Source organism: Momordica charantia (genome assembly GCF_013281855.1).
Source record: "Momordica charantia cultivar OHB3-1 chromosome 6 unlocalized genomic scaffold, Mcharantia_2.0 BLBB01000006.1, whole genome shotgun sequence".
NCBI lineage: Eukaryota > Viridiplantae > Streptophyta > Magnoliopsida > Cucurbitales > Cucurbitaceae > Momordica > Momordica charantia.
Genome location: NW_028275164.1, coordinates 33,083,055 through 33,108,494, shown reverse-complemented (window position 1 = coordinate 33,108,494; position 25,440 = coordinate 33,083,055). Strand labels below are relative to the sequence as shown.

The window sequence follows — 25,440 nt, the reverse complement described above, 5'->3', positions numbered from 1 at the left end:
TCATTTCATTGGAAAGAAGAGGCAATATTAATGTATTTAATATCAAGGCTCATTTTGTGGTTCTTCCTTGTCTAGAAAATAAGTTATTCTTGAGAGGGTGAGTTTGGAGATTCATGATTTTTTTTTTCTCTTTTGTGGAGTTCAATAATGTTATGATGGAAATTTAAATATTTGAACTCTAAGACAGATACATAAATATCTCTATTTAAACGAGTAAACATACGATTGTGTTCAAATATATTAGTATCATATTTCATATTTGAAGATGATGGTTTAATTGTGTGACATGTGCGATCCACAATGACATATTTCTAGCTCCTTTGAAGCCACATGATACATGTACATGTACATTACATACATAGATATATATCTATAGATGCATGTATGTATATAATGAAGTTGTTTCTTTTAATCCTTGAGAAAAGCAAAAGAAATCTGCAACATTGTGGGGGTGGGCCTTGTTTGAAGTGTTGATGGGCCTTGGTGGAAAGAGGGCCCAAGTGGAGTGGGATGGAGGACACGTGGCGAAAACGGTTGGGGGTCGCTTTCAGATGTGAAGTCGGCGGTTGCGGCGCTACGCTGTCGGGTTGGAGCAGGCCGCTGTCCCTCTTTCCAATGATTTCATCGAAGGCTTAAAGTAAAGGATTCAAATGCGGTCAATGGTATTGGTAAGTAATTTACATGTCCACTTGAATTGCATTATAGTTTGAATGGAAGGAAGAAGTGATATTGAATATTTGGGTAAAGAGAAAATGAAACTCAAAACTTTTGAAATGCTGGGTTGGTCTTTTCTGAAGACTACACTGTGCAGTACGGCGGATAAACAGATGCTGTGCTGCACTTTTACGGTTACACTTTACAGACCATAAACCAAATCAAAACTGGAGAACAAAACCCCAATTCCATTCCCTTTCCCTTTCCCTTTCCCCTTCCCCTTCCCCTTCCCTCTATATATTCACTTTCACTACGATTTCCTCATTCTCCTTGCCCTTACACTTTACCCCATGGCTCCTTCTCCTCTGTTTCCATGGCTTCCCCTCGTCACCCTTCTGCAAATCTTCCCCATTTCCACTCAGCTACCGCTTCTCTCTCCTCTCGAGCGAGACTCTGTTTTCCAGGTTCTTCACTCCATCAACTCCGCCGTCCCCTGGCGGACCCTTTTCCCCGGCGACCTCTGCTCCTCCCCCCCGCACGGCCTTGTTTGCGACTACTTTTTCGACTCTCCCAACACTACCCTTACCCTTACGGACCCCGACGCCGCCCATGTCGTCCAGATGAGCTTCGGTTTCCTCTCCGATTACTCCGGGAATCCGCCCTGTTCTTCTTCTTCCACTATTAACCCACTTCTCTTCTCCTCCTTTAAGTACCTGCGCAAGCTCTTCTTCTACAAGTGCTTCACCGGACCCCGCGCTGTCTCCTTTTCCGGGGATACGTCGCCGGCGTTTGCGTCCACTTTGGAGGAGCTTGTTTTCGTTGATAACCCATCTCTGGTGGCCCCACTCCGGACTCTCTTCGCCAACTTCACCAACTTGAAGAGGGCTATCGTTACTGGAAATGGCGTCTACGGTCAAATCCCTGAACGGATTTCCGACTCCGGCCGGATTGAAGAGATTACCCTCTCGCGGAACCGTCTCAGCGGTCACATTCCGGCTTCTTTGTCCAAACTCAAAAATCTGAAGATTCTCGATCTTAGTCGGAATTTTCTCGACGGGTATGCCCCTGAATCCATCGGAAACCTCTCCGAGCTTCTGAAATTGGACATAAGCTGTAACAGAATTTCCGGCAGAATACCGGAAAGCTACCTGAATCTGGAGAAGTTGGAGTTTCTAGACGTGAGCTTCAATCGATTCGGAAATTTCGGAATACCCGAATTTATCTGGGCCATGCCGAGGTTGAAGGAGGTTCATCTGAGCGGAAACATGGTCGGAGGGCAGATTCCAGAGATATGGGAAAAGCTCGAGAGCCTGTCGGGGATTGGATTTTCCGGCATGGGGTTGACCGGAAAAATTCCTCCATCAATGGCGGTGAATTTGAGAAGTCTCAGTTATCTGGCGCTGGACGGTAATAGCCTCGAAGGAAAATTACCGCCGGAGTTTGAGCTTTTGGAGACACTGAAAGAAATCAATTTAGAGAACAACAAACTGAGCGGCAGAGTGCCATTTTCTGCAAATTTCTCTTCAAAAATTGGGGGGAAATTGAGACTAAGAGGGAACCCGGAGCTCTGTGTAGATGAAGAACTGAAGAAAGTTACAAATGGAAGCGTTTTGGGGAAGATGAAACTGTGCCACCAATCAAACATCACAGAGCATGTTTTCCCCAGTGGGTGTTCTTCTTCAATCATGCTTGCTTCTGCTAAGTTTCAGAGTTTTCCGTTAATCGGAGTTCTGTGGATTTTGTTGGTGAAATTTTAGGAGAAAATTAACGAGTTAAGGCTGATAGAAAAAGAAAGGGTTTAGGGTTTAGGGTTTAGGAAAATTTTGCTGTTTTTCTTTCTATTTACATTTTGTTCAGATTTGAATGAGTGAGAATTAGGGAAGCGGAAAATTGTAATTAAGTTGTGTCAATTTACAGCTTAAAGGTGCATACAGTGATGTAAACAATAGTGGGATTCTGGTTTTAATTAGGTTTATAGCTTTGTTCCTCAATTTTTGTGTTCATTCTATTTGAATTTCAAGTCCAAACATTAAATACTAAAACATGTACTTGGGGAAAAAACAATAAAAAAACAGTACAGATAATTGAATATATGAAGAGAAGTAATGAAGTATAAGTAGTTTTGGAATTAAAAGAAAAGAAAAGAAAATAGAAAGTTGATTTGTTTTGTTTGACAATGAAGCTTGGTTGACCAAAAAAGAAAAACTAGAGAATTATCAATTATCCTACCTAATACCTTAAATTACATAATTTGCCCCCCAAAAGCAAATATTCATGCAAACACACCGTCTCCCGTTAACAAATCCTCGTCGTTGGATCTGGATATGGATCCGGCTATGGACCCTTGATCCGACCCGTTATCGGAACACGTGTCCGCAGCTTTGCACGTGGATCTCGTGGACCCTTCTCCTGCCGAGTCCTTCGATTTCTTCCGCCGCGTTTTCTTCGGAATGCCCGGAGCGCCCTGCGTCGGCGACTCTCCGCCCTGGTTCAGATCGGCGCTCCGACGGGACGACTCCTTCGACTTGGATGACTTCCTTGACTTTGGTTTCTCCGATTTCTCTCTAGTCGGAGACTCCGCCGCGCTTCCGCCCACAGTCGACGACTGCCGTCTCGATGATTTTGGGAGCTCCGGCATGTCCCGAGTCGTAACTGCCATATCTCTTTTCGAATCTCCACCTCAAGTCGATAACAACAACTAATTAATTTTCCCACACAAATTAATTTTTAATTCTTCGTACTAGAATTTAACCTACGATCTCTTGAAAAAATTATTTTAAATTTAGATGAAAATAAGAAAATACAACGAAGATATTCCTAATTTTAAATATACTTAAATCTATTAAATTTAGGATTGAAAATTAAAATTTAGGTATATTATATTCCTAGCTTATATTTGAATTGAAAACCGAAGAAAATGAGAGTTCTAACCATCTAAATTTGTGTAAAAAATTAAAATTAGTCTACTATAACAAGATTGGGTTACTCTAAAAGTTTGTCAGTTTCCAATTACCCCAAATTCGAAAAGAAAATCAAAATTAAAATTAAAAAAATAAAACAAAATTAAAGAGGTGATATATACCTTGAGAAGCCCATTGGACAGAGGCATCCTCATTGGTTTCTCCATTAGGGGGTGGTGCTTTGAATTCATTCATCTGCATTCAATTGAAATTTAACCCTTTCTTTTCTTAAATCCCAAATAAATAAAACCAATCACTCTTCAAACAAAAATAAAAATAAAACAAAACCCATTTGAATTAAACTAAATTAAACTCTTCATAAAGTATTTTTCAAAAAAAGGAACTTTTTTTTTTCTTTTGATATACCCAGCTTGGATTATTATTGACTGAAGGACCATCCCATCCAATATGGGCAACATGTTTGACATCTGTGGGAAAACCAATCTGCATTTCAGGTTCTTTCTCATTATCTGCAGAAGTTTAAACAGCAAAAAGGAAAAATTAGCAGCACAGAAAATTTGGATGAGAGAGAGAAGAAAAAAGGGGTTGGCTTTTGCATACCAAATATTTGAGAAATGTATCTGAGGCCTTTGAGGAGGCCTTTCATTTTATTGTTAGACATTTTTGTTTTGTTTTGTTTGCTCAGAGTCTTGTTCTTGATGGAAGATGAAGCAACAAGAGAGAACTAACTGATCTGCCTGCTCTTTGCTCTTGGGGAAGAAGAAGTGTGGAATCAAATCAAAGCTTTGAGGGGTTCATAAAACTGAGCCAAAATGGATGGTGATGAGAAAACAAATGGGTTCTGTGTGTTGTGGAAGAAAATGGGGTGAAATTTTGTGTTCTTACCTTTTGAAATGGAACCCCAAATGGAGGCCAAAATGAGGCAAAACAGCATGGAAATTGGCCATGAAATCAGATGAACATGGGAATGAGAAGAGGGAGAGGAGGCAATGGTTGGGAAAGAAGAAAAAAGTTTGAGGAGTTGTTTGGAGGAATGGGTGGCAATTCCCAAAAAACACTATCTGTTTAAAGCAAAGGTGTCGTTGATTTCGTTCATTTGGTGGTTTTCAATTTGTTTGTTGCAAGTTTTTGCCTTCCAATGAAATTTTGGCCAGAAATGGATCGCAATTTTAGGTCTCAAAATGTTTTCCAATTTCTTGTTTTCTCAAAAAATTTAATTATCATCTCTCTAAAATTAGGAAACCTTTTTGACAGGCCCTCCTCTCATGTCAATGGCGCCGGTTTCTTTTCAATTCTATTATTTTTTAGCATGGCTAATTAGAAAATGCAGTTGTAAAAAGTTCTTAGATAGCGAAGATTAATAAGAGAAAGAAGATTCAAACCTATAACTTAAAAGTAAGGTGACACAATTTTATAATAATCGTGATATGTGTTTTACTAAGCACCGGAAAATAATATACATAATTTCTAACCGAAAACGCAGGAAACGTAAGTATACATGTGATTAAAATTGAAATTAGAGTAAGCTAGGAAGTGTGACAAACTAGACATGATGTGTCAAAAAATGATTTAGCTCTGTCTTCATTCTTCTTCCCATATTTTGCATTACTACATTAATGGTGTGTTTTATAAGGTAAATTTATATAAATTTATTTCCTCTCTTGTTTATATATTTCATGAAGCAATATTAGACAGCATGTTTGTGTTGTTCTTTTTTTCCATATCCTGCCAATTTTGATGGTGTTCTTTTGTGCACAAGTCTCTGTTCCCCCTCATTCACAATTTAATGAAATAATGGATGATTTTATTGTGAAGAAATAAAATGTTATTTAGCCTTTCATATCAATTTCACACAAGGTTTAATTACAACATTTTCTCCACCTGATTCTAATGAGAGAATTCATGTGTAATTCAATATAACAAGACATTTGAATTTAAAACAAAAAGTAAATTTCATATTAATTCCCTTGCCTTTGATTTATTGACACGTTCGTTCATTCTTTTGATTTAGTCAAAATCATGTCCCTTCTCATAACATAGTAATAGGGAAATTTGTCCTTCAAGTTTTCAATCCTGGAAAAGCAAGAAGAAATTTACTAATACATCAATCTAAACAGTAAGAAAGTTTGTCTCCAAATAGTACAAATCTTTCCGACACTACAAAATCAAAAGGTAAAGAAGAAATGAGACCATTTTAAGAAACTGAACTTTTGAGGTATTGAATCTGATTTTCCAGCCAAGGGGAAAACAAGGATATTTTTTTTTCGTTCATGAGTAATAGTTATAGGCACACTAGTAAACTATAAAAATAACTGATGGTTGGGTCTGAAATGTCAGTACATGAAAGGAAATACAGTATTATAACAGCTACTTGGAGTAACAAGTAGAATGCTCTGCGTGAATCTCTGCATCTGGTAGTATGTGGTATCTAAAACGCGTTACAATGGCCGTATACACTCTTCGAGGGGAAAGGATGCAAAGATAGTCCTCTGGATTTCTAGTCATACAAGACGTGTCGACTGTCGGGTTTGGCGATATCCGATGTACAAGAGAGAATTAAATGATGCAAATAATCTTTGCAAATGCGAGGGCTTTATCCCTCTGATGCATATGCGAATATCCTAATGAAAACCTTCTTATTACTTCCTGATTGATAGAAGCTCGAAGCTCCGGAGGGGATCATCACGGCCGCCTCTTGTAGTCGATGTTCGAACAAATGAGGTTGGCTTTGTTTCGTAAGAAGAATGAACTCTTTGAGTGGTAGAGGGCCGCCCAGTGCTTGCGACTAGTCGACGGCCTTCACCACTGTGATCACCAGAAGAACTAGGCTTACTGTTTGTAACTATAGCTCTTCTTGAGGTGCTGCCATATCGAGAAGAACTACGCCCTCGATCAGAATCAGGAAGCTGAAAACAAGGGTAGCAAAACTTCAATTATAAAGTTAATATAACATAACATTTCTACAAATATGATCTCACCAAGGTGCAATCACTGCAACGTTAAGGGAAGAAAGCAATTCAAAAAGAACACAGATGTCTGATTATAAGTGCATCCCAGGAATATACCAGAGTGACATAGCAATTAAGTTTGCTAGTACAGAAGGATCGTGTATGAAGTATCCTCCCAATTTGCAACTATCAAGTTTAGCTAAATCCTCCAAGTATACATATTAGAGTGGAATATGGTTCTTGGGAATAAATTAGAAACAATTTGATAGGTTTCATTGATTCAAACGTACTAACTTCAAGAAACAGAACGAATCCAAGGACAGTAATCATTTCCAAGCAAAACTAAACCAAGTAAACACTTTAATGAATTTTCTTGTCTCTCTTATGAATGTGAGATGAATGGCTTAATCATCTACCGCAAGAACAGTATTTCCAACCAGGAAACTCCTAAGACATGGTTCTTAACCCAGCCTCGCGTCTTTCAGCTAGTTTCATTCCATCACCAGTTTTATTATTTTCACTTCGTTTTTTATGCCTTTTCTCTAGAAACCTCAGAATGCAGGGCCTTACAGTAAAACCAGCTAAACAAAACTAGAATTTATATGCAGGAGTTGTTTTATTACTTCCAATTCATGTTTATTTTCACTTCGTGTTTTATGCTTTTTCTCTAGAAACCTCAGAATGCAGGGCCTTACAGTAAAACCAGCTAAACAAAACTAGAATTTCTATGCAGGAGTTGTTTTATTACTTCCAATTCATGTTTATTTGCCTTTTCTTTCTCTAGCAAGCTTCGGATGCAAAAGCCTTACTGTAAAACCAGCTGAAAAAAATCTACCATTTTTCTCAACTGTCATCTCCTTTTCACTACATATACCCACACAAATGAGGCTTGCAATAACTCTCCTTACATCGACAATCATGTCTCCATCATGATTGCTTCATGGATATTAATGTCAGGTAACCATTCAAACTTGTGAAAAGAAATAATTTCAAGAATGTAACTACTGGGAAAAAAACTTGCAAGTGCAAATAATTTTCAAACAGAAAATACAAGGAGATTTAATTGATCCAAGCTATAATATTCACTAGCAATATTTGGATTAAAAATAATAAATTTCCTAAATGATAAGAGACATACATTCGTTACATTTTTTGTTCAAATTCAATTAAAATAATTTACCACATCCTCGTAAGCCTTTTGTTTAGAATGATCAACATGTGGACTCGAACCAGATACATTCCTCCTAGAAAATGCTTCAACTGCACCTGACAATCTTTCTCGGATCTCTTTCCCAACTGCAACAAATAATACCAACAAGTAATAAACAATAAGGTTAATACTAAAATGCAACTACATTGCTGAAATGTTATGTTTCTCAAGTCTTTTTTTTTTCAACAAACAACTATTTTCCAAGCAGGAAAAACTCCCCAGGATGCAGACCTGAGGTTCTCTCTGGCCTTTCTGCCGATGGTCCTGGAGTAAGTGCCGCTTTCCCACTTGCATTCTACAATGGAGCCAGGAACCAATATAACAAATCCATATTAATGAAATTACAAACAAAAGGAAAAAAATTGCAAGTATTTACTCGTCCTCTGGAACTGCTTCCAATTTGAGGGTACTTCAGTATAGTCCAGTCAAACACATAATCAAATTGATAGCCTGAAAGGGAATATCAATTGCTACTAAGAAATCCATACTCAACACCAGAAAGTAAAATGGATAATGAAAAATAGGAGATTAAAAAAAAGGGCCACAAAACACGTTCAAGTAACAAAATTTTCCAATAAGAAACCAGATTTCATTAAGATGAGTGAGTGCACAAAAACACAGGTCAAGGCCTATGTGGAGAATAATTACAGAAAATGGCCCCACTGAAACAAAGAAAAAAAAAGAACTTGAAATGAAGGCTTTCATTGTGATATAGAGCTAACGAAACAAATATTGTGAAAATAAAGTTAGAAAGTCGAGATGAAGAATAATGAATTACCTTCTCGTATGAATAAGTCGCGGAAAAGTCGCTTTAAATATGAATAATCTGGTTTGTCCTCAAATCTCAATGATCGACAGTAATGGAAATAAGATACAAACTCAGGTGGATGTGATTTGCAGAGCACCTACAAAACATGATTAATTACAATGGATTACAGCAATTGTAGCATAGACTATTGCCCAGAAAAAAAAAAGTATGTATTGTCGCCGTGAGGCTGTGTTTGGTGGCAATGAACGGAATCAGAATTGGAGACAAAAAAAATTGATAGAGAATAATATAATAGTAATATAGTGTTTTCTCATCATCATCCTGCTCGACCTAATGAAAGCTTCCCTAGTTTCCAAAAAAAAAAGTTATCCTAGATTCATAGCCATTGTTATTGATATTTATAAGAAATACTTACTGACGGATTTATTATAAATAATATTAACATAAAATAATAGTAATTATAATTAAAATATTATTAATTTAATACTTATTAATAAAACTATCATTATTAGCATTCTAATTGAATATTACATAAGTGGTATTATGTTTTTCTTTTAGATTCCTGGGGTACCTCAATAGGAGTTGACATCTTCTTTTCACTGATTTTATCATACTTTTGCTTCTTCGTGCCTGCTTTAAGACCCTGCCAGGGAAGGCTGAAACAGAAATCTTAGAGTCATTATACGGCAAGCAAAAAACAAGATTAGGCAGCATTCACGTAATACTTGAGTGCCCTGAAATATGAATGAGTATTCTTCAGGAGTTGAGTAGACCAACCTTCCTCTTAGGAAATACATAAGCACATAACCAAGAGATTCTAGGTCATCCCTTCTGCTTTGTTCTGCCCATAAAAGAAGCATAATGTAAATAAAATATCAAGACATCTATAAAGTTTTGAACTTTATTTCCTTCCCGAACTACTCACCAATTCCTAGGTGAGTGTTAACACTAGCATAGCGAGCTGTGCCAGTGAGGTTCTTGTTCTCCCTGGAAAAGTGAGGCAAAAAAACTGTAAAGATTCTTATCTACAGATACCTCACTAATCTGAATCTTCAAAGAATTAGACAATTTTAAACAAATATATACACATATTGCCATGTCACAAATAGAACCACAAATTCTCAGCTCTGAGGTTAAGATTATGTATCAACCTGTATGGTATATGCTTATGAGTCTGTAAATCCCTATACTTCTTTGCGAGGCCATAGTCGATGATATATACCTATAACAGTATTATTACATGAAACACTTATTAGAAGAACTTGTGAACTGTAATTGCAATTACCCAAGCTGTGACAAAAATATCGTAATCCTTCGTCAAACCTCATACTCAAATACAATGGAAAAATATAAGACTTTTCTCCTTTAAAGTCATTCAAACCCATATTATCCTGAATCTCTACACTGTCCCTAAATTTAATCACTTAAAGACTAGAACCTAATAACACTTCACTTCCATAGGGCATGGAGAACCATAAAGAACCACATAAGAGCACTACCTGATTGGCTTTCCGTCCAAGTCCCATTAAGAAGTTGTCGGGCTTTATATCACGATGGAGAAAACCTCTCGAGTGCATGTACTCAACCCTGTTAATCTGAAAGTTACAATATATAGAGAGGGGGTTAGTTACGACCATCCAACTAATGCTCATGTACACAAAAGTAGCCATCCACACCACACGTACCAATTGATCTGCGAGCATCAAGACAGTTTTCAATGAAAACTTTCTATTACAGTAGTTAAATAAATCTTCCAAACTTGGCCCCAGAAGATCAATCACCATAATGTTGTAATCACTTTCAACTCCAAACCACTTCAGGTGGGGGATTCCCGCTTCACCAACAAAATATAGGATTTAATAACATCATAAAAGAGCTTATTTGTAATTTTGCAACATATATAGGCTAGAATATAAACGAATAGGCAAGGAAAAGTGCAGTTGCATCATTCATTTCACCACAAAGTATCATTATGAACTGCATGCCAACAAGTTTAACAGTGTAAGAATTATGTCCATCCGTAAGATGTACGAAAAACTTCTCTAAGCACCATAAAATTTAGTGCTTATTTCTTTCTGGTTCTTCTGATGTGGATTGGGGTTTGATTTGATTAGAACCCCAAATTAATGTTAGATGTCACTTGGACAAAGGCCAAAGATTAACTCAGGTACTAGTACCAAGAACATGTAACTGTCCCCTTGCATTTTCCATCCACCAATAAATGATGTAAACTGCAAATTCCATATCCCCATATATCTCTACTTATACACTATCTAATCATCACAGAGAGAAAAATAGAGAGAGAGAGAGACATACTTCCTCCTTGAAGAAGCATATACAATTTCGACTCATAATGAAGCTGAGGATGCTTGGTTTTCACAGGTTCCTGAAAATAACAACTAGACTTAGAACAATTTGTAAAATAACTGTTTGCTTTGCTTCATTCAGATTATTCCTCAAAATTTAAACATGATAAGTACAGAGACCGACATTTTAGTAACAATATAATACTTTAGTTCATAAGCAAATGATATTAACAACAAAAGGAAATCCCGGAACCACTAAAAGCTCGTTCAGAAATAAGTCCGTCAAAAACTAGTTAACTGTGAAAACATAAAAAGGCAATTCCTAAAATCAAAGGAATTAATGTTCTCATTGAAAATAAATAAAAAAAAGATTGAGGTAATCAATATAGACAAATTCACAATTCCATCCAATAAACTTTTTATCGACCAAGTAAGAGTGATGTTTTGATCCGTTAACTAAAAAAGTTCCCGAGTGTCTTTATCCCAATAAGAGAGCAATTAGCAAGAAACACCAACACCACGTTTTTCCCTTCCACATTAACATGATGGCCCCCACAAGGGAAACACTTCATCTGAAAACGTCACTGTCGAGCTTCAAAGTATCTTTGCTATCATATCAATATCACTTGTTGCAAGTTTTCTTCTACAGATTGATTTTAAGAAAGACGATCTCTTATACTTTTCAAAAAACCAGTCCACCGTTTTGCTAAGAATGCATTGAGAACATCTTGGTAAAGGATATTAGCTAAGTTTCTTCTACGAGCTCAGAATTCTATTAAAAATACTGTATTTAAAATTCATAGAAGTAGTCCGGGGGGGAAAAGGTGGCTATAACCAGCGCTCCACATAATATGATTAAAGGACCCTATAGCTAATAGCGATATTATCACAAGAAAAAAAGTAATTAGAATCTGTCTTGGTACGAGCAAAGTGAAATTTGATGCAGCAAGTACTCATAACGAAAAAATAAACGGTTAGTTGAAAGAAAAATAAAAAATAACGATTATTCTTCAATAGAAGATTATCACGTACTAGTTTGACGGCAACCTCCTCCCCAGTTTGCACATTAACAGCTGCCACAAGAAAGAAAACGATTGGAATCACAACCATGCTTGGTAGATAGAAAAAAAGTTACAGAAGAAAACAAGACGAGAGGAAACACACCTAAATAGAGCTCTCCAAAAGACCCACTCCCAATCTTCCTCCCAAGCTTGAACTTGCCCGCAACCACATGGTCCATGATCCAAATCTTTAATCGAAGTGAACCCAAAAGCTAAATGTGACAACACCAACCAACCAACCCTGACTTGCCTCAAATCGTGGTGTACAAGAGCATGATCCTTTCTCCGGTAGACAATTCAACTGCCGACGACTTCAGCAGATTAGATTGAGTTGCCGGAGATACAGAAAAGAAAAAATAGAGGAAGAACAAGAAAGCCCCGTAGATTTGTATAAAGAGAGTTGTTCGAAATGAAAGTAGTCAAAGAAGAAGATCGTCTTCAACTACATATTTTAAGAATCGGAACGAAGCCAGGAATCGAAACCCTAATCTGAAGCTACATTGACCGGAAAAATGAATATTAAAGGGAATTGGTCTTGAAATATGGAAATTAAGAAAAATTAATGGAGAGACCAGTAATCGAAGAAGATGGTATTCGGATGAGAGACGGAGGACAAAATTTAGGGGAAGAAAAATATTTATCTTGAAAATCAAAGAAAGCAAAAAAAGAAAGAAAGAAAGAAAGAAAGATGAGACCAGAAAATCGTCGCGATGAGAAGGAGAAAAGAGGTGAGGCGGCCGATTTATCTCTCCTCCTCTCTCTCTCTCTCTCTCTAGGCTCTACCTTTTTTCTTTGTTGTTATGAATATGATAACCCATTAATTTATTTTGCAGAACAGAAGGAGGCTGCTTTATTAATTAATTGATTTTTTTCTTTTTACCTTTTTAAAATTTACTGGAGGGCAAATCCGTAAATTTGACTCTCCATCGATCGACCGCCGCGCCGAACACGTCTGCGCTGTCAATTATACGGCCACAGGGAGCCCACATTTGCTGTGTCTTTGCACGGAGACGTGCGTCTCTCTGGGCCCCACCTACCTCTTCTTCTCTTTTTTTATTCCCTGCTATCTGTTTGTTTGGTACAAGAAATCGATTCGAACTCACGTCGTTTGATTAGAAATTAGTGTTTAATTGGTTAAATTTTAAAATTAATTTCCTGCTTAAAAGTTTATTCCACATTTCTTCTATTTTCTTACTTCTTCCGGCAAACTTTTATTTACGTCAATTTTTTATTTAAAATATTAGTGAATGTTTACTTAAATGATTTTCTTAAAACCTCAAATAACATCCTTTTGAAAATATACAATTTTTTAAATCAGTGACAAAGTTTGTGGGGTTTTTTTTTTTTAACTTAACCTAAAAATATATTGAGTACCAAGGAACCTTCATCGTTGACACAACGACACAAGTAGTTAGTGTTTTGATTATATTACAAGTTTAATCTCTCAATTTTCATATTTGTATTTAACAAGTACCGCGTTATACTTTAAAATATATGTAATAGGTTATAAGGTTTTAATTTCGTGTTTAATAGGTTTTTAGCTTTAAAAGTGTGACTTTGAACCTACTGGAAATTTATTCATCAATATTGAATTTAAAAAAAAAATTAAAGTCACAGTGTAATTATAACATCCCAAACTGAATTTAAGATATAGATTTGATTAATTTCATGCAACTTCTGGATATAACATATATATATATTGAGCTACTTTAATTTCAATATTAAAGACACTTTAAAAGAAATTAATAATAAATAAAAAGTGAACTTCCAATGTTAGTGAATAAATGGTGAAAGAAAATACCTTTTTATGATTATAGTGGATGATGAAAAAGCTATCATTTTTTTTTTAATAATTTCTTATAGTACAGTATATGATATAGAAATTCAAATTCATGATTTTTTAGTCAACAACATGTGTTAATTATTGTTGAGTTAAGTTCACGTTAGCAACTACAAATTTTTATTTTTAATGATATAACTTGTGAAATTCCAATATTGAATAAAATCAAAGGAGAAGATATTTTAAACAACAAAACTTTTAATGGTCCACATTTTTACTATATTTATTGTCGTTAATAATTAATTAATTAATTTTTCGATAATAATAATAATTAATTCTAAAGACAACAAGAGAGGAGGTTTTTTTTCTTTTTTAAAGAAGAGGAGTTGGTTTAATATCTAATAAAATGTTTACATTTATTAATTAAAAACTAAATAAAAGAGAAGCTAAGATAACTGATAACTAATAATTAATAATGAAATAAAAGAGGAGGAGTTACTGTCACAACTCTTTTACCATAATGACCAACAAAATGAATAAAATAAGTTAAAAGCAAAACTCCGCCGTCTGTGGGGATCGAACCCACGACCACGTGGTTAAAAGCCACGCGCTCTACCACTGAGCTAAGATGGCTTTTGATGATTATTTACTATAAAACTTATATAGTTTCTAAATTGTCATAAATAACTAGTTATTAAAACTTAAATCTACGTTTTTGAATGTTGCGATTTACACCGCTTTTTTAGTCCATTGTGTATATATATTTTTATAACAAGTGGGATGGGAGATTCGAACATACGATCTCTTTATCAATAACATATATCAAGTTGAGTTGAATTCAAGGTGACAATCTACTCACTTTTAAAGTATAATGGTGAACCTTTACTTCTTTTAGTATCCATGAAAAGAAAATAAAATCCATATAACAAATTTAAGAATCAAAGGAGAGGTGAAGTAGTTCTTATTATACAAAATGCAATACAATTTTCTTTATATTTTATGTAAATCCTCATCATAAATGTGAGAGTGAGGATCAAATCTTTAACGTTATGAGGTAGTAATTAGGTTAAAATACTATTTTTTACCCTACTTTGAACTTTGACTCATTTTAACATTTATACTTTCAACATGTTTACTTTGATCCATGTACTTTGAACTTTTGTTCATACTAATTTATGTACTTTCAAAGTATTCGTTTTGGTCTCTATAATTTAAAAAATGGTCATTTTGGTTCATTTATTTTATCTGTAATATTGTTTTTCTACCATAATTTTTACACGACATCACACTCAATATATTTATTAAAATGTAACTATGATGTTATATTATAGAGTTTTAGTTATGTGTAGACTTTGTTTTAAATTTTTACAAATAAATACTAAAATAGTCACTTATTATTAAAAGTATGAGGTCAAAATGAACATTTTGAAAGTATAGAAACTAAAATGAACTAAAGTTGAAAATACATTAACCAAAATGAATCAGACTCAAAGTATAAGGACTAGAATAATATTTTGACCTAGTAATTAATTAAGTTTAATATTTGTTTTGTTCAACCATAAGTGGAGTTGTAATTAATTAAGTTTAATATTTGTTTTGTTCAACCATAAGTGGAGTTGTAATTCGAACCTCCAACGCTTTCGTCAAATTTCTTAATCGGTTGACCTGTGCTAGTTGGCGACCTTTTAATAATTAAAACTTATTGACATGTAAGTTTTAAATGATGTGACGATAAAATTTTTTTAGTATGTCATTATTTATTAGAACTATAATTTAATTTATTTATCTACGACTTATTAGGCAGCATAGAAACTTGACTAGCATACAAAGACAATGTCAAACTGACGGTGTCCCTGTCCCAAATGGAATACAGAGACAAGCCAATGAAGAACAGAAATGGAATACAGAGACAAGCCAAGATAAATATCTCCATTAGGTAGGGAAAATAACCGGAGAAGTGTATACATGTATTCCAAGATTATCTTCCAAGATGGTATATGGTATTATCATTTATAACTTCCCTTTCACCCCTTTTCTCCCCTTCCACCCTCAAAGATGAACCAAAAAATGAAGATTGCTCGACCTTCAGAAAAAACGTCAATCTAAGATATTTTGATAACAAACACCAGTTTACATTGATCAGAATGCTGCCCATCCTGATGCCGATGTCTTCGCCGAACCTGGAGCAGAAGGAAGATTTCTCTGCAAATGTAATGAAACCTGTGTTAGAATTGTTCTAGACATGTTTATAGACATGAGTTCCCAAGGAGTCATACTAATACTACAATATGAGCTACCTATGTTCTAAGAGAACCTAATGAATATGGATCAGTCAGATTTATCTTCAAGAAATATAAAAATTCTAAGCCTATTGTTTAAGCATTAGAAATAACTCGATACATTCATTACACCAGGCACAGCTCTTGAAGTTGCCAAATGAATTAAAAGGACAAGCTTAAACAGTAATGTCTAAGATAGTTGTCAATACCCATCACAAAGGAGAGAAAACAGTCCTTGAGTCTAATCGAACTTGGTAATTGTGTTTCATAATACAAGTAATCCAGATTCAAATGGGTTGGAGGAACCATATATGTAAGTAAAAGGGGAACTTTATAGTCAATTAAGAATCCCATTATCCAAACCCAGCATGTTTCTTTCTATGCACAGGTATAAAGAAAAGAACAACTAATAGTAGAAACTGTACCTCAAGTTGGGAAAGATCTGATAATGGATCGGTTGCATGCCTTACATTATCCTTCTGTACCTCATGACCAACATCACGGCATGCACTGGCAGATAGCTTCCGAGCGGCTGGATCATTTGGAGGGGGTGGAAGAGGAGACCTGATTTTCCCAGCTCCAGTTGGTGGTGGAGCAAGGCTCAAAGTTTTTGGCTTACCAGTTCCAGACCCTGACAAGCCAGCAGCAGATAGCATACCAGTTCCACTCGATGTCTTGTGCTTCACATTAATTCTAATGGTTTCACCTTCCTATAGTTCAGTCCATCATAGAGAAAACACAATCACAATTATAATATACAAGCATTATGATTTTACATATTTTAAGTCGAAGTCATTGTGCTAACTCGAAAACAAGGTCTGATCACCAAAATATTGAAGACCTACGCATGGAGAAAAACGGGAGTACACCAATAAAGCATAGAGTGACTTCTAAAATCTACGAAACCATTGTGACTTGGCCTGCTATGAATAATTCCCTACAATTCTATGTGAATGATTTTATTTCGTAATAGCTAGATCAGAGATTTAATCACTAATCATATCAGTTCATAGTCAAAAAGCCATCAGATTTCAGGCAAAGCATCTCATCAGAAATCCATCAAATCTCTTCAAACGTGAAGGAGGGACATTGTAGCCCAACAAGACAACTGTACCACCAAATTAATCAGCCTCAGTGATAGATGAGAATAAAATCATGGCAATACCTTCAGTCTGTGATTCACAGCAGGATGAATATCAATGTGGCTCTCTTCGTTGATATCGGCGCCACCGCCACTGGTGTCCTTCTCCTGGTCTCTCCTGGCGTACTTCTCATGGTCGGACAATGCGACATTGAAATCAAAAGCTTCATTTCGCTCAGCGAAACCTAAGCCTACGAAAGCGTGCTTGCCCCGACCATCCTCGATCTTCAAAACGAAGTATCGAGAAGAGTCAAGCACTGTCTCAACAGAGTTGTCCCGCTGACCGGGATTAACAAAGCAAGCAGCGAAGAGGTCGCCGGAGTTGGGATCTTCCAACCGGATCTCACATCGGTCCTTGCACGACACAACCCGGAGGCGGCCGGACCAGATCTTATCGGATTGTAGCCACTCGCCGCACTTATAGCCGCCGGATGTGGTTCGAGGAGGGATTTTGTAGACGGAAACCTCACGAACCACCAGGAGAGTGTGCTCGAAGGTCTCCTCGTCCTCCTCAAACGACATCGTGTTCTCAAAAGCGAGATCGATCGGGAAGAAAGCCTGTGGATTTACAGAGACGGAATTAGGGGAAATCAGATCCCCAAGCCAAGAAAAAAATTGAATTTATTGATTGAGATTGAAGGAATTAAGCCGAGCAGAAGGCATCACAGAGAAACCACACAGACGTGGCTTCGAAGAATCAGGTCAACTCTACTGTGAGAGCCGGAGAGGAGATACGCTTTTACTAATTTGCCCTCATCATCCTCTTTTTTTTTTTTTGCAACAATTTGCCCTTATCGAAAATTATGAACGCAAATTAATAATAAGAAGGAATCGTGCGTCTGATTAAAAAAAAAAAAAAAAGCGTCACCTAAGCTTCCAATAAAGAGAGAAAAAAAATTACCTCATTTTGGTAAATAATTTGAAAGTACCCTTTTTGTCTAAATGTTTTTAAAAACTAATTTAAAAAAGTCCCTTAATCCAACCAGGTCCCTAACTCAAAATCGGAGCCGCCATATTACCGTTCCTCCTTGACTATTATCCAATTAATCACCGCGCTTTGGATTTGTATAAGTTCTTCAACCGTAGCTGCGCGGTTTCCTGTATCCCGCCATTTCACAGTTCATTCATTTTCTCGACAAGAGTACAAGAGCTAGGGTTTTTCGTTCAGGTATTTATTTCTGCAACCCTTGACTATTCGGCAATTACCACCGCGCTTTGGATTTATATATTTCATTTGCATTGGAGACTACGGATTATTCCTCCAATTATCTATGAATATTGTGCTAGTCTTGTATATTTTGGACTTTTGTATGAAGTTCTGTGGAATGACTTGATTTTTCTCCGAAATTTGTCAGGTTTGAGCATTTGGCAACGATGTATCTAGTTTTACATAAACGACAATGGCGACAAGTTCTACACCACTAAGATTTGTGTTTCTTGTTCATCTTTTGGCTGTTCGTTAGAAGTTACTGTATCCCACATGTCTACGGAGTCGCAGGCTACAACACCCTAATGCAAATAATAGAGATGCTGAATTTAGGTTTTGGATGGTAGGGAATCTCACGACCTTACGTTTCATGGTGAACATATCGGATTCCTCCGTTCATCTCTATCTTTTTGAAACGATTCGCTCTTCATGAGAAGAGGATTCTTAATTCAGAAATCAGAGATTCCTACTTTCTGTTTTGCGTTATTTTTTCAAACACCTTTTTTTCTTTGTCCTAATTGAAGTTAGTTCTCTTTTCTTTGCTTCATAATGTGTCCAATTCAGAATTCAACTTGACCTCATTGATTGGATTAAACTTCTGACTATGAAATCAAAAGAGTGATTTTTTTCGGTTGCTTAAATTTTACATGAACACGTTAGTTGTGAAGCTCTGTGGAGTATGGAAGTGAATGTTGATTTTTTGGTAGTAGGTTTTAGTTGTTGGTTGAAGCTCTGTATATGATTCAATGGAGGAAGACGAGGATCAAATTTTGCTGAACAACTTGGGTGTGACGTCTGAAAATCCGGAGGATATAGAGCGGAACTTGTTGGAGGAGGTATTGGCCTGAATTCTTATCCTGTTGTTCTAATTGCAGGATTTTGTTTGTAGTGTGTTATCACTTTAATGTTTAGGTTCATAATGGTTTTGCCTATTTAGATTTTCTCAGTTCAGTATGATGGTGCTAAAATGAACTAGAAATCAGCTATAAACTAGTTACAGTCAGCATCATTGAAGGATTTGTTTTTGAATTGCAGGCCAATAAGAACAGTGAGAATGGGGCTGAAGTTGGAGGGATTGCAGAAGAGAACGCCTGTGATAAGTTAGATAGCATTGATTCATCTTCTGCCAGTCATGTGCAGCTCTATCATAAGCTGAGGGCCGTAGAATATGAGATAGATGCTGTTGCATCAACAGTGGAACCAGTGAAGAAACTTGAAAGAAATGAAAAACATACTTACGTTGGCACTGTTTCTCAGGAGCATGGGCTTGAGGAGGACTATGTTTCAGCTTCTACTGATCAACTTCAGCGTGCCCTAGCAGTTGACAGGCTAAGAAGCCTGGAGAAAACCCGACAGCAGTTGAAGATAGATTTTTCCCATTCGTGCAGAGTCAAGGATGCTAAGACAATATTGGAGATAGTAAAAGACAAACCAAAACTTAAAAGAAAGTCTAAAGAGGTTAAGAAATCAGGAAACAGCGTAGAAAAGAGGTTGAAAGTTGTGTCATTTGATGAGGATAACAATTTTGATGCAGCTTTGGATGCAGCCACCGTGGGCTTTGTTGAAACAGTGAGTTAAACTGTTTTCAAATGCTGCACTCTGTAAGATGCTTAACAAGTCTTCTGTACTTATAAATAGAAATAGCTGTTTACATTTGACACTGAAAAAAATATTATGCAGTGGGGGAGTAACTTTGCATTCTGTCTTAGGAAAGAGATGAATTGGTACGGAAAGGAATTTTAACACCATTTCACAAGCTGAAGGGCTTTGAACGCTGTCTTCAGAACCCAGGTCAATCAAGGCATGAAGTAAAGGAGGAAAAAGAGGAAAACGATGACTTCGCTTCCGTCAGTGTTGATAGAGCTCTCCGGTCCATGTCAGAGGCCGCACAAGCTCGGCCAACCACTAAACTGCTTGATCCAGAAGCTTTGCCAAAGCTCGATCCACCAACTCATCCTTTCTACAGGTTAAAAAAACCTGCAAAGGTTCCTCTATCTGCAGAAGACAAAGTCACGAAGAAAATAAAATGCAAAAAGACTAAACGGCCTTTACCAGACAAAAAATATAGAAGAAGAATTGCAATGGAGGAAAGAGATGAGGAAGTAGCTGGTAAGTCTCCTGTTTGGCATGTGGTTATTCTACAAGTCATTCTATACAAGTTCACGTTGCAGTTTCCTTGATTCTATGGTTGGCAGTTGTCTCTTTTGCGTGATGTTAGAGTCTGAAATCTTAATCACGTCATCCGTTAATCATAGAATGTAGGTTTCAACCTCTGTTCTAGTTGCTATCTTCCCTGTGATCTAAGAAGGCTAAATCCGTTATGTCTTTTTGCAAGTAGAATATAACAAGGCATCAACTGAAGCCCTTGAAGACTATGTTTGATTTGTTTACAATTGACTTGTGAAGGCAAATGATACATATATTTCAGGATTTTTTCTTGAATTAATATATATTTTTTGGATTTAGGATTTGGTCCTCAACCCCATTATGCATAGTTGTAAAAAATAGGTATTGGGTAGCATATTCCCAATTAATGCATCAATGTGGTATCCTCTGGCAGTTATATGATAGTAATCATCTGTAAATGAAATAGTTGTTGTCAAGTCCATTTAGTGACAGATTCAGACGCTTGAAAACTTCATGAAAAAATTTCATAGATATATGGGACTTTGCTAGCGGAGAAAATTTACTTCATGTACTTTTTCCAATGGTTACATGCAAGAACTCATGCTGTTACCAACATATGTCTTACTAAGATTAAAATTTATTGTCCTACTCCTTGCTAAGATTAAAATTTATCGTAATAGAGCATTGATATATGAGAAAACTTTACTGTTTTTAGTCAGTAATTGTGGAATGTTTTGTGGAATAAGGATGTCATGGGATGCTAGTTATATTATATCCTTAGCTTCGGATCTGTTACGAAGAACATTTTATTTTTACCTGATGTGTTATTTACTTTCCAGAGAATATGTCAGATGGTTTGTCTACATCAAGTTTTGAAAGAGAAGATTCAGGAGACTTAGAAGATGAAGTTACCGAACCTTCTTTTGTGACGCTTGAAGGTGGGCTGAAAATTCCTCACAGCATATTTGATCAGCTCTTTGATTACCAAAAAGTTGGGGTGCAGTGGTTATGGGAATTGCACTGCCAAAGGGCAGGTGGAATTATCGGAGATGAGATGGGCCTTGGGAAGACAGTCCAGGTTTTGGCTTTTTTAGGTGCATTACATTTCAGTAGTATTTATAAACCAAGCATCATTGTCTGCCCTGTTACACTAGTTAGGCAGTGGAAGAGGGAGGCAAGGAAATGGTACCCAGGCTTTCTGGTGGAAATCCTACATGATTCTGCTCATGATTCTACTTTTAGGAAAATGCATGAAAACTCTCATGGAAGTGATGAAAGTGAAGATTCTGAGGACACCGATTATAGGAGAAACTTGCAACCCAAAGGCACAAAAAAATGGGATTCCTTGATCGACCGTGTTTTGAGCTCAGAATCCGGTATGCTTATTACCACTTACGAACAACTACGACTGGTAGGGGAGAAGTTGCTTGACATTGAATGGGGTTATGCAATCTTGGACGAAGGACATCGTATTCGGAATCCAAATGCTGAAGTAACTTTAGTTTGCAAGCAGCTACAAACAGTACACCGCATAATAATGACTGGTTCTCCAATTCAGAACAAATTGACCGAGCTGTGGTCTTTGTTTGATTTTGTTTTCCCTGGGAAGTTGGGGGTATTGCCCGTATTTGAGGCAGAGTTTGCAGTTCCTATATCTGTTGGTGGCTATGCTAATGCTTCCCCGTTGCAAGTATCAACTGCATATAGGTACATATTGTGAAAATGTTATAAATGTTTGGTTTTTTATTTTTATTTTCTCCCCTTTATTTTCTTCTTCTTTTCTTACGAATATTTAGAATTTATAAAGTGTATATATGAGGTGGTTTATGACTTATGAGGTGGGTTTATTACGATGTTGATGACATGTAAAAGATGTTTTACTGAAAATAGTGGATGAAGATAGTTCTTTGATCTTGTGTTCTTTCTCTCCCTCTCTCCTTTTTCTTATTCAATAGCTGAACATCACCAACCTTTGAAGTTCTCATTATGCAGGTGTGCTGTCGTTCTTCGTGACTTAATCATGCCTTATCTGCTCAGGAGGATGAAAGCTGATGTGAATGCTCATTTGCCAAAGAAGACTGAACATGTTCTCTTCTGCAGCCTTACTTCCGAGCAACGTTCTGTTTATAGAGCGTTCCTTGCGAGCTCTGAAGTGGAACAAATTTTGGATGGGAATAGAAATTCTCTTTCTGGAATTGATGTAATGCGTAAAATTTGCAACCACCCAGATCTGCTCGAGAGGGATCACTCTTTCCAAAATCCTGACTATGGTAATCCTGAACGCAGTGGAAAAATGAAAGTGGTTGAGCAAGTGCTGAAGGTATGGAAGGAGCAAGATCATCGTGTTCTTCTTTTTGCGCAAACACAACAGATACTCGACATTTTAGAGAAATTTCTGATAGGAGGTGGTTATACTTATAGGAGGATGGATGGTGGTACTCCTGTCAAACACAGAATGGCTTTGATTGATGAATTTAATAATTCCAATGAGGTGTTTATTTTTATTTTAACAACCAAGGTTGGTGGTCTGGGAACAAACTTAACTGGAGCAGATAGGGTGATAATATTTGACCCTGATTGGAATCCGTCAACCGACATGCAGGTGATGTGCCACGTTTCTGTTTTAATTTATTGAAGTTGTTGTTCGATTAAGGTTCATTACTTTGTTTAAACCAGTAAAACTATGTTGAATTACTGTACTGGCCCTAAAGTTACCTGCAGTTTTGAAGTTAGCATCTTTTACATTTTCCTACTTATTAGTTATTATGATATCGTGGAAGATTTTTCTTCCTATTCTCTGGTATGGGGTGATAAATTTTACATTCTTATATTCAGGCCCGGGAGCGTGCTTGGCGTATTGGTCAACAGCGGGATGTAACTGTGTACAGATTGATAACTCGTGGAACTATAGAGGAGAAGGTGTACCATCGACAGATATATAAACATTTTCTCACGAATAAGATATTAAAGAACCCACAGCAGAAAAGGTTCTTTAAAGCTAGAGACATGAAGGATCTCTTTACACTGTATGAGGATGGGGAAGACAGATCAACAGAAACATCAAACATTTTCAGTCAGTTGACTGATAGTGTAAATGTTGTTGGTGTTCAGAAAAATGAGAATGATGAACAAAAATCTTGTAGTGGCTTAGTATCATATGCAGATTCTGCTGATAACAAACCATGCAAACCAGAAGTTGAAACTTCTGGGAGGAACGGTTCTGTAGAGACTGGTCAGGGTGGTGGAACAGACGAAGACACGAATATCTTGAAGAGCCTTTTTGATGCGCACGGCTTACATGTGAGTCTCATCCTTTCTAATCTCTAAGATGCATTTTCGTATGTCTTGTTAGTCTGTATTGGGGGAGTGGCAGTATTTTTTCTTTTCCCCTTATGCAACTGTGTGCATTATTTATTCATTACCGACCGAATAGAACTATGAACTATCCTCTCTAAAAGAAACTTTGACCAAGGTTTGACGCTTTGGTTTTCTGTTCAGACTTTTGTTGTTTATTTTCTCTGTGTTAGCTTTATATCCTTCTTTACATGCAGAGCGCTGTGAATCATGATGTCATCGTCAATGCTGATGGGGGGGAGAAGATACGGCTTGAGGAGCATGCTTCTCAAGTTGCACGTAGAGCAGCCGAGGCATTACGCCAGTCTAGAATGCTGCGAAGTAATGAGAGTATCTCCGTTCCAACGTGGACCGGAAAAGCTGGAACTGCTGGTGCACCATCATCCATGCGTTGGAAGTTCGGTTCAACTACGAACACACAGGTAACCAGTAATTCTAAATCCTCAGATGAAGTATCTAGAAATGGAGCTAGTCATTTAAATGGGTATGCAGCTGGGGCATCTTCTGGAAAGGCCTTATCTTCAGCAGAGCTGTTGGCTAAAATCCGAGGAAACCAAGAAAGAGCAATCAGTGCTGGGCTTGAACATCAAGTTCAACCATCTACTTCAAGTACTCGAAACAATGTAAGAGGTGCTGGTGTTGGGTCTTCTCGGTCATCTAAGAACTTATCTGGATCACAACCCGAAGTATTGATTCGTCAGATATGTACTTTTATTCAGCAAAGAGGTGGAGCCACTGATTCAGCCACAATTGTACAGCATTTTAAGGACAGGATACCCTCGAATGATTTGCCCCTGTTCAAGAATCTGCTGAAAGAGATAGCAATATTAGAGAAAAGCCCCTGTGGTTCATTCTGGGTTCTGAAGCCAGAGTATAAACAGTAATCTAAGTAGGCAGTTCTTTCATATGACCATTGCATCGCAGCCTTGGGTAGATCCGGAGACTGTTTCAGAGTTTTCCTCACCGTTATTCTTTCATCATTTCTTTAGTTTTTTTGTTATCTTTGTGGGCGTAGCATATATATATATTTATTTAAAGATTCTAACCAATTTGCGCCTTCACTGGGAAATCATACCTTGTGTACAGCTAATACAGTGGAGCAGATTGTCAAGGATTCAATTTGTAGAGTCTTCGACCATCCATATGGGTAGCCATTTTTTCAATTTGTATAGATGTAGATCAATTATTTATTGCTATTTGAATGCTAACCTAACCTGAGTATACTACAATTAGTCAAGGTAAATATCCTTGACCTTGGTCGAGTTTAAATTTCCATCCCCTGGTGGTTTTGAACTTTAAATTTATAGCAATTCGATTATTCTTTTCACCAAGGACTTACCAGGCACCTGACTAGCCTACAAAGACGATGGCAAGCTCACGTTGTCCCTGTCCCAAAAGATTTTGAAATTATGAGTGGTAGTGTCTCCTTCAACTTTTGACATTTTACAACTAGAATTTCATTTGTTTATGGTATATTACTTGGGTGCAATTCGATCTTTTTAATGGTTGAATGTTGAGATAAGTCATCATTTTGAGAATGGTCTCTTGTGAAACCATCTGGTCGAGAAAACAACATTCAAATTGTACAATGATATAAAAGAAAAATGTACATCTTGCCCAGTGACATCTTAATTACATTTTTAATAAAAACAAGCTTTGTATTTATTTTACAAGTTAATGGTC

General features: G+C 36.8%; 5 protein-coding genes and 1 non-coding gene across 7 annotated transcripts; 2 read left to right on the top strand and 4 right to left on the bottom strand.

Annotated features, from left to right (window-relative positions):
- Positions 1 to 376: 376 nt before the first annotated feature.
- On the top strand, positions 377 to 2,739 carry LOC111022699 (ROP-interactive CRIB motif-containing protein 7). The gene has a single exon (XM_022299914.2). The coding sequence runs from the start codon at positions 1,005 to 1,007 to the stop codon at positions 2,409 to 2,411; it is 1,407 nt and encodes a 468-aa protein (XP_022155606.1). The 5' UTR covers positions 377 to 1,004; the 3' UTR covers positions 2,412 to 2,739.
- Positions 2,740 to 2,760: 21 nt separating this feature from the next.
- LOC111022701 (PAK-box/P21-Rho-binding family protein) lies at positions 2,761 to 4,822 on the bottom strand. The gene is made up of 5 exons (XM_022299917.2): positions 4,461 to 4,822; positions 4,176 to 4,377; positions 3,981 to 4,084; positions 3,737 to 3,809; positions 2,761 to 3,333 (listed from the first exon to the last, which is right to left on the bottom strand). Exons 2-5 carry the CDS (start codon positions 4,234 to 4,236, stop codon positions 2,927 to 2,929), a joined length of 645 nt encoding a protein of 214 aa, XP_022155609.1. The 5' UTR covers positions 4,237 to 4,377; positions 4,461 to 4,822; the 3' UTR covers positions 2,761 to 2,926.
- A 945-nt stretch (positions 4,823 to 5,767) lies between these two features.
- LOC111022700 (casein kinase 1-like protein 6) lies at positions 5,768 to 12,678 on the bottom strand. The gene is made up of 14 exons (XM_022299915.2): positions 11,973 to 12,678; positions 11,841 to 11,881; positions 10,819 to 10,888; positions 10,188 to 10,336; positions 10,002 to 10,097; positions 9,654 to 9,724; positions 9,428 to 9,489; positions 9,280 to 9,343; positions 9,074 to 9,158; positions 8,512 to 8,638; positions 8,110 to 8,183; positions 7,965 to 8,028; positions 7,704 to 7,819; positions 5,768 to 6,481 (listed from the first exon to the last, which is right to left on the bottom strand). Exons 1-14 carry the CDS (start codon positions 12,046 to 12,048, stop codon positions 6,215 to 6,217), a joined length of 1,362 nt encoding a protein of 453 aa, XP_022155607.1. The 5' UTR covers positions 12,049 to 12,678; the 3' UTR covers positions 5,768 to 6,214.
- Positions 12,679 to 14,210: 1,532 nt separating this feature from the next.
- Positions 14,211 to 14,282, bottom strand: TRNAK-UUU (transfer RNA lysine (anticodon UUU)). Its single transcript has one exon. It is a non-coding gene; the product is annotated as a tRNA-Lys (tRNA).
- Positions 14,283 to 15,551: 1,269 nt separating this feature from the next.
- On the bottom strand, positions 15,552 to 17,838 carry ABCI18 (non-intrinsic ABC protein 4). The gene is made up of 3 exons (XM_022299905.2): positions 17,094 to 17,838; positions 16,354 to 16,638; positions 15,552 to 15,851 (listed from the first exon to the last, which is right to left on the bottom strand). Exons 1-3 carry the CDS (start codon positions 17,589 to 17,591, stop codon positions 15,789 to 15,791), a joined length of 846 nt encoding a protein of 281 aa, XP_022155597.1. The 5' UTR covers positions 17,592 to 17,838; the 3' UTR covers positions 15,552 to 15,788.
- A 214-nt stretch (positions 17,839 to 18,052) lies between these two features.
- On the top strand, positions 18,053 to 24,947 carry LOC111022691 (protein CHROMATIN REMODELING 8). Of its 2 annotated transcripts, XM_022299902.2 has the most exons (9): positions 18,053 to 18,237; positions 18,425 to 18,619; positions 18,987 to 19,112; positions 19,312 to 19,845; positions 19,986 to 20,385; positions 21,243 to 22,110; positions 22,396 to 23,005; positions 23,239 to 23,703; positions 23,955 to 24,947. In XM_022299902.2, exons 3-9 carry the CDS (start codon positions 19,023 to 19,025, stop codon positions 24,639 to 24,641), a joined length of 3,654 nt encoding a protein of 1,217 aa, XP_022155594.1. In that variant the 5' UTR covers positions 18,053 to 18,237; positions 18,425 to 18,619; positions 18,987 to 19,022; the 3' UTR covers positions 24,642 to 24,947. The 2 variants fall into 2 exon arrangements, with proteins under 2 accessions (XP_022155594.1, XP_022155596.1); XM_022299904.2 differs by lacking the exons at positions 18,053 to 18,237; positions 18,425 to 18,619; positions 18,987 to 19,112 and having other exon boundaries at positions 19,731 to 19,877.
- Positions 24,948 to 25,440: the final 493 nt, after the last annotated feature.

What these genes read in the sequence shown, in the direction of transcription:
- LOC111022699 (XM_022299914.2), top strand. Translation starts at nt 1,005, where the DNA reads ATGGCTCCTTCTCCTCTGTTTCCATGGCTTCCCCTCGTCACCCTTCTG.
- LOC111022701 (XM_022299917.2), bottom strand. Translation starts at nt 4,236, where the DNA reads ATGTCTAACAATAAAATGAAAGGCCTCCTCAAAGGCCTCAGATACATT. An exon ending in TCAATAATAATCCAAGCTGG is followed by an intron (nt 3,810 to 3,980) that starts GTATATCAAAAG and finishes AATTGAATGCAG; the next exon opens with ATGAATGAATTCAAAGCACC. An exon ending in TGTCCAATGGGCTTCTCAAG is followed by an intron (nt 3,334 to 3,736) that starts GTATATATCACC and finishes TATCGACTTGAG; the next exon opens with GTGGAGATTCGAAAAGAGAT.
- LOC111022691 (XM_022299902.2), top strand. Translation starts at nt 19,023, where the DNA reads ATGGAGGAAGACGAGGATCAAATTTTGCTGAACAACTTGGGTGTGACG. An exon ending in AAGAGATGAGGAAGTAGCTG is followed by an intron (nt 20,386 to 21,242) that starts GTAAGTCTCCTG and finishes TTTACTTTCCAG; the next exon opens with AGAATATGTCAGATGGTTTG. An exon ending in CAAGTATCAACTGCATATAG is followed by an intron (nt 22,111 to 22,395) that starts GTACATATTGTG and finishes CTCATTATGCAG; the next exon opens with GTGTGCTGTCGTTCTTCGTG.
- ABCI18 (XM_022299905.2), bottom strand. Translation starts at nt 17,591, where the DNA reads ATGTCGTTTGAGGAGGACGAGGAGACCTTCGAGCACACTCTCCTGGTG. An exon ending in CTGTGAATCACAGACTGAAG is followed by an intron (nt 16,639 to 17,093) that starts GTATTGCCATGA and finishes ACTGAACTATAG; the next exon opens with GAAGGTGAAACCATTAGAAT. An exon ending in CAGATCTTTCCCAACTTGAG is followed by an intron (nt 15,852 to 16,353) that starts GTACAGTTTCTA and finishes TTACATTTGCAG; the next exon opens with AGAAATCTTCCTTCTGCTCC.
- LOC111022700 (XM_022299915.2), bottom strand. Translation starts at nt 12,048, where the DNA reads ATGGACCATGTGGTTGCGGGCAAGTTCAAGCTTGGGAGGAAGATTGGG. An exon ending in TGATGCTCGCAGATCAATTG is followed by an intron (nt 10,098 to 10,187) that starts GTACGTGTGGTG and finishes TGTAACTTTCAG; the next exon opens with ATTAACAGGGTTGAGTACAT. An exon ending in AGATGTCAACTCCTATTGAG is followed by an intron (nt 8,639 to 9,073) that starts GTACCCCAGGAA and finishes CATGTTTTGTAG; the next exon opens with GTGCTCTGCAAATCACATCC.